The following is a 7,290-nucleotide window of genomic DNA, read 5'->3' on the forward strand; positions in this document are numbered from 1 at the left end:
CCAGCTTGATTTCCTTCTCTCCCTTTTCTTCATTAAGACAGAAGTCCCTGGGAGGTTCTCCAGTCTGAAAATTCTTCAGCCTGTTCTGTTTTAAATTTTAATATAAATAAAAGGCACATGAAGAAACCTGCCACGACTCATTTCATTCTCCCCAGATCTTTCAAGAGAACTTTTTATGGACTTGAAAGTGAAATTAAATAATCTGTTGTTGCTTGCTTTTTAAGGTAGTTATGGGTTACTTAACTTTCAAATTAATTCCTACACTGTCAGGTTGTGGAAAAAAAATCTTTTGTCATTTTTAAATGATAGGCTAAGGACAGTGTCACAATGGGACTGTATTTAGGTTCAATCCCTGTATTGCATGTCCCCCACATGGAAAGTTAATTATAAATTCCTTTCAGTTTTCCATAGATTATGAAGAAATCATCTGTATGTGAGATAATTTTCAGAAATCAAATTTTTCCAGTTTTAGATATCTCATTGTAAAGGGGCCTCTTCTGTTGTCATAAATTGCATTAATTTTGTGAAAAATACTGTTAAAAACAAAGGTACAAAATTATTGCTGATTACCCTGCATACAGAACATTTCTCTAGTAGTTCATATAAAAAACAACATGCTTGCCATGACATGCTGCCCAGCACTGTGGGTAGGGAGAGAGTTTTGAGGTTATACAAGCTACCATAACATTCTATCAAACACATTATGCTCTACATGATCCGAAGAGTCTTTCCTTTGATTTTTGTTTCACATTTTAAATTTTTCTGAAGTTTGCAGGGTGGAATCCAGAAAACATGGCCATCCCCATATGATTTACATAATTTAGTTGTAAAACTCAGCAGTCTCTCACTGAGAAGAATGGCATTAGGCAAATGAGGATTGCTTTTTACTTGTCTAGAGCACAAGAGCAATATCGGAATTTTCTTCTGAGAATGCAATTCAGATAAACAACAGCAGGAGAGCATTTTTGGAGTTGTTCAGGCTGGCTCTGCCCACTTGAGTTTGCCCAGTTTTCTTGAAGATCAGTTCTGCAAGCACACATCCTCTGAGCCTAATCTGGGACAGAAAGTTAGAAAGGTTATGTCCCCCCAGTTGATGTCTGCTCTTGGCTTTAATGTCTGAACAGACAGAGGCAGACTAATCAACAGGCTCTCTTTTTCAGCTGATGTTCACTTCTGTAGGACTTTGTCTGCCACCTTTCCCTTCTGTAGACAGATTTCTTTCACGGTAAGCTAGCATCAGTTCTGCTTGACTGATGTTTCCTTTTAGTGTGCCAAATCTCTCAGATAGAAGTGAAACTCAAGCCCCTACAGTCAGAACCTAGACTTTGTAAACAGTGTGTAAGACACAGAGATATAGCTAGTAAATGAATATATAACATACACACTTTATGTTGTCTTTTTATTTCTATCTACATTGAGCCTAGAAAACACAGCTGAATTTAGAGATAAAAAGAATATTTGTCTAAAACTTGAAAAACGTCAACAAGAAAATCTGAGAATTAAAAATTAATTGCTAGTTAATTATAAGAACACTGCTTTCTAAATGAAAGTATTTTCTTGGAGGCTGTTTAATAATGTACTAAACACATGTTGTTTGACCCAGTATATCATACTGCTTAGGCATTTGCTGTTTGCATGAGTCACACAAATTTTGAGTGTTGTCAGTTCATTTTCATTTCTATGTATCCAATCACCTACACTTCTCCAGAGCTTACAGTTTGGTTCTTTTCCTGTAATCTGTCAATACACCCACCATTTAAGCTGCAGACACTCAATTTGAAATGAACCAAACCTGGGTGGACAATGTCTAAAATACCAGTCCCCTGAGGGTCACTTTGCATTTCAGAAGAAGGGTCCCCAGGTGACTCTGCATGACTTTCCACATCCTGCTCTTGATGAAATAAGGGCCAAATTTTAGTCTCAGCATGCATGGAGCTCCCAGGGAGGGGAACAGAATTGTTTGTGTACAAAAAAGAATAGGGTTGGTGCTCTTCTGTACAAAATGTTAAAAGCTATCAGGAAATGGTTATAACCAAATAACATACAGTTAAACCTCAAGGTACAAGGGTTTGATCTTGCAGAAGTCAGCAGTACCCTTCCAGGAAGCTTTAGAAGTGATCAGGCTTCTTCTGTTAAATTAACCTCCCTTGAGAGCCCTCATGTTGGTCATTGATTAGTGTCAGGGCAAAGTGCCTGCAGTCAGTGGGAGCTGTCTGATGGAGCTAATGCAAATGCACAAATTGACATGTATTCTTTTCCAAATAATTGCTTTGTGTTTCAAAGTAAGACCTTCCAAAATTAAGAATCCAAAGCTTTGAAGCATGGGAAAGAGATAATTCTCTACAAGTGGCAAAAAGAGAATTGGTGTTGGTACTTTCAACACTGTTGTTTCAGAAGTGGGTGGAGCATCCTTGTGGTCAAAAATTTCCTGTAAGATTTTGTATTAAGTGCATCTCATGTACATTGCACTTTGAAGTATCTGTTCTGCTATTTAAGATGCTGTTATGTAGGTGGTGCATGAAAGTGCTCTTGTAATAGTGTTGCCCTGAAGACAGTTTTCTGCTATAAATCTGTCTTCACTAATGAGAGTATCTTTAATTACAGAAGAAGCACTTGGCTTCATTAGCAGCTCCAGCCTGCAAGGGATCAGCATAGCACTGACATCATTGCTGTCTCTCCTTATTGGCTTTATTTTGGGAGCCATATACTGGAAGGTAAGAGATACTACATATAATTGTTTACATAGTGACACTACATTTCTTAGCTGTGGGGAGGTGGGAATAAGAAAACCATTCTGTATTTGAAAGCAAGAGATACCTCTTTTGATCTTCACTTAGCTGTGACTTGCAGATGTAAATCTGTGTGTCAGATTCTTGAATTCCACCATCAAAGTGTAAATCCTGTCTTATCAGCATGATCGCTCCCTAATTGGAAACAAAAATTGTGTGATTCACCCAATTTTCCATTTCTCCTATTGTATATTGAGAAAGAAATTTTTTTGCTTTTGGCACCTATGCCCCTGCCTACAATACAAAAACTTCAATAGTAAAATTTATATCAGTAGTAGATGTATGTTAGAGGACAGGATTTGGCCTACATTTTGCAAGATGACTTTGATACTGAGCATCTGATGAAAATTGAAACATACAGTTGTTTAGTTACTAAAGAAAGCTTTAGAATATCTATAGCTTTAGAATATTCATATTTAGTGCATTTTCTTCCTAGAAAATACATCCCAAATCCAGACCAGAAAGTGATGAAACGACACAGTGTCATGACTATCAAGAGGAAAATGAGATAAGGTATATTGTTTCACTTAAAATTTGTATTTACAGCTGTAGTTTTATCTCTGAGAACGACTTCCTGTTTACCTCTGTGACAAACACAAAAAAAACCCAAACACAAGGTCTTGCTGCAGAGGTAAAATATGTGCTTAGAGTGTGCCCCATTAAGGACTTTCTGGTTTAAACAGAGAAATTTATATGGAGGACAGTTCTGCATACAGCATTTTATTATGGGGACATTATTTTGTCTGTCTTTATTCCCACTGTGAGAGAGGATTGCTGAGACCTAGATGGAAAGCAACAAAATAAAGTTGTGCTCCTAAATCCTTTTAAATACCTTTTAAAATAACATTTTTTATGTTCTTTCACATTTTTATCCAGGGTACTATGTTTTCTGGTTGATTTTTTTAAAAAATTTGTGGAAAGTTAATCAAAACTCCTTCAAATGCTACTAACTTCCTACGGTCATCCTGAAATTATTTGTGTCTCTCTTCCCACTGCTTTATTTGATTTTTAAAGTCAAAAATTTCTCAGCCAATCAAACATGCCTTAGAAATAACAACTCAAGGCTTTGAAGTTCCTTGGACATGACTTGGGCAAGGAATTCTGTGAAATCCAGGAAAGGACCTAGGGACATTTTAAATAAGAACAGTCCATGCTAAAGCGTTTTGAGAGTATTGCTTAACTTCATATTTCATGATGTTTAGTCAGATTTTAACTATGAATGACTCAGGAAAAATGTGATGCAGGTGGCAGAAGTGTAGTCCTGTAGTGTTCTGTGTGAAGTGCCTGGTGCTGCCCATTGGTGAGGGGACAAATAGGCAAAGTTCTGATCTAGCAATTTGGTCACAGGAGCTGAAATTTTCAGTGTGTAAGCTTGCTAAACTAATAAATTCTTAAAACAAATTTTCTTCATATACAGTATATAGAATGGAAGACTGTGTATTCATTTCACCAAGTATATTAGTTGCTACAAATAGCTCGTTCTGCACATCATCCTCATAGGTGTTAAAACCTGTGAAATGGAACATACACCTTCCTTTTGACTTCAAAGGGAGTAGAAAGCATTTTTTATACGAAGAAAATATGAAACAGTTAAATGCAGGAGAGGGCCTTTGCAGGAACATGAAACAGATTCTCTATTAGATGTCTTTTTAAATATATGGCATGTGTTTTGGCATATATGGCATAGACAACTTACAAATTTCTCCTCCCTTAGAAATTAGAAATATTCATCTATAAGTAGGAAGAACTAATATCAAACATAAATTATGATTCTTTGGGTTCCCTTTTTAAAGTTTTAACTAACTTATAAACCCTTTTATTCTATTTCCCTGAAAGACTATTACTGTAGTAATAAAGTACCTTTTTTTTCCAGTATGTTGCAGCAAAAAGAAAAGGGACATCTACAAGTGTAGCTGTTGCTTTTTCTCCCTCAACACTGTTACTGTTTCGTGTACTGGTAAGTTGGTTATGGTGAGAGTTTCACCATAGACTTAACTACTTTCAGCTGCTACAATATAGGGATATTTGAGTTCATTTTGAGGAAAAAAAGAAATCTTGCTATCAGTAGGTTTCATTTGTGTATAAGATATTTAGCAGCTAATTTAATTAATCCTGTATCAGTAATTTTTAATGCTTCAAAATGAAATTTAGAATAATTCCAGAATAAAGGACAGCTACTGCTTCTCCTTTTTGGTGTTAGAGCTGATACAGAGAAGCCTTCAGCTGTTCCACTACAGCTGTTTCAATGCAATGTGAACAAAGATATACAACCTGGTAAAATTAGCAGGTGAGTGTAGGAGAAGAGGCCAAGTAGAGCTGAGCTTTTATATAATTGTAGCTTAGTCAGCAAATCTGTAGTCCCTGTAGCCTTATCAGATATATCAGTCTTGTTTTAGTATGTAAGAGTGAACAGCAAAGGTGAGCGAGGTTTCTCAGTCCCAGCTGTCCTCTGCTGAGCAGCACTTCTCTGGCAAGAGGCTTCTGTGCTGTATTTAACCCATGGCATCTATGCAAGGGTCTGGAAAATTCAGAAAGTGCTGAGAGGAGGGAGCAGTGTAAGAGTACAACAGGCAATCTCAGCTTTGCACTTCATCCTGCAGCAGCTACTCTCAGGTGTTCTGTATGACTGAGTTAGATACAGCTTGAGAGGCTTTTCATTCTCCTTAAATGCTTTGTTCTACCATATGCTCACTGAGAAGGGAAGTTGTCACTGCATTGGACAAGTTGTTCCATTTTTCCGAAGATGTAAACTCAGTTTGGTTTGTTGAGATGACTTGAAAGGGATGTTTGCTGCCAGAGATTGCCAGTACCAAAATGCTCAAACATAACAGTTCTGTAAAACCATGAGAGTTGTTCTATTACCTTAGATTACATCAATGAACTTTTGCAGGCAAGTCTGTTCTTGCACCAGGAAAGTATATCTTATAAAATTTTAATTTCTGAGTTAAGAAATCTCTATGCAAGTGTCATTAAAATTTATTTCCAAAATTTTAAGAGAAAAATGTCTGTGTTGTATGTCTGTGAGAAGGTCTACTGTTTTGTTAAAAACAGAAAGAAAAAACAATCAGCAAAATGAGGATTTCTGTTTTTCTCTTCAGGCAGGTAACAGTTCCATGTTCGCTTCATAAATGAAGCAGCTTTAAGCACATTCATATTCCTTCTGGAGTGACAGACTGAGTCTGCATCTGTTGTTGCTGCCCATGACTCCATAGACATGACACAGAAATGAGGACAATTTATGTTTGTTACTGTGAAACCAACACTGAATTGAACAATGGCAAGAAGAGTGTGCACTTAGCAGGACTGTATCTTACGTGAATATCTACCTTGTGTGACATTTGAGGTTTTTTAATTGCATTAATACTTTCAGCTGACTCTGGCAAACAACGTATGTCCTGAACAAAAAAGCATCTTTCAAATGCCTCCAACTGTGTGTAATCATTGCAAGTCATAAATACCTTTGCATCCTTAATTTAAATTCTGTGTCCTCTACCTTAAACTGATGTCTTCAGATGAAGGTCTCTGAACTGACAGAAAATGCAGAAATGGATACAGATAACATGTTCTTCAATATTGTATATAAAACTTGAAAGCAAAGTCATGCCATGAGCTCGAGTTCTAGACCTAGACTTATAAGGAGCTGTGTTTATGCCTGTCAAAGGCTGTGTGGACAGCAACACGTGGTCTCTATCGGGTGCCAGGTGGCTGGTTGCCCACCCCAGAAAGCCTCAAGAATTCATCAGCCTTGGTGGTCTCTGCTCAGGAGAAGCAAATACTGGATGAAGACAAAGTAAACAGGAGGTGAATGTACCTCATGGAGCTTGGAAGAATTAAGAGTAACTGCTGGGTATGTGAACACTCGTGAAATTTCCAGTCATGCTAAGGCAAAGTAAAGAGTCTGAATTGCATTCAAACATCACAATAAAGACAAAACCATGAAATGCATTTTAAATTCTGAAGATGCATGCCATTGATACCTTGTCTTTAAATGTATAGCATAGCAAATCTGGAAGATCCTGAGAGTGTATTTAGCTTTTACTTACATCAGCTGTAATTAATGTTTGCATTGTGTTTTAAGTGATTAGTAAGCTTTAATATCCTGGCATTCTCCACTCTTGAAAGTTAATTCTTTTGAAACAAAAGAAAAAGGCTTTGTTTCCCACCTGTCTTCTTCATCTATTACTGTTACAGAATCCATGGAATATGAACAGGACTGATGTACAGATATGCATTTTCAAGTAAATCCTAAAAATACCATGGTAAAAGTTACAAGTGTAGTTGTGCATCTTTTCATCTTGTCTCTTCCCAGCTAATGAGTATGAATTATTTACCTGTATTAGGTGGTGTAATTCAGAAGGGTAAAGGGTAGGGCTCACATGAGATGACACACTGTGTTCTGTCATGATATTGATCAGGTCAGCAAGAGCTTTAGTTTAAGTAACTTGAAAATTAAAAAAAAAAAAAAAAATCAAAACAACCCTTTTAAAGTTTAGCATAAATT

General features: G+C 36.7%; 1 protein-coding gene across 2 annotated transcripts in view; it reads left to right on the forward strand.

The window, feature by feature from the left end:
• KITLG (KIT ligand) overlaps positions 1 to 7,043 on the forward strand; it is a 52,188-nt gene extending 45,145 nt beyond the window's left edge. For both annotated transcript variants that reach the window (XM_056481881.1, XM_056481882.1), the window contains 4 exons: positions 2,605 to 2,714; positions 3,226 to 3,302; positions 4,663 to 4,746; positions 5,888 to 7,043. In XM_056481881.1, coding sequence (XP_056337856.1) covers positions 2,605 to 2,714; positions 3,226 to 3,302; positions 4,663 to 4,702 — 227 coding nt within the window. In that variant the 3' untranslated portion in view covers positions 4,703 to 4,746; positions 5,888 to 7,043. The remainder of the gene's footprint in view (positions 1 to 2,604; positions 2,715 to 3,225; positions 3,303 to 4,662; positions 4,747 to 5,887) is intronic.
• The last annotated feature ends 247 nt before the right edge of the window (positions 7,044 to 7,290 follow it).

This window comes from Oenanthe melanoleuca, chromosome 1A (genome assembly GCF_029582105.1).
Source record: "Oenanthe melanoleuca isolate GR-GAL-2019-014 chromosome 1A, OMel1.0, whole genome shotgun sequence".
NCBI classification, from domain to species: Eukaryota; Metazoa; Chordata; class Aves; order Passeriformes; family Muscicapidae; genus Oenanthe; species Oenanthe melanoleuca.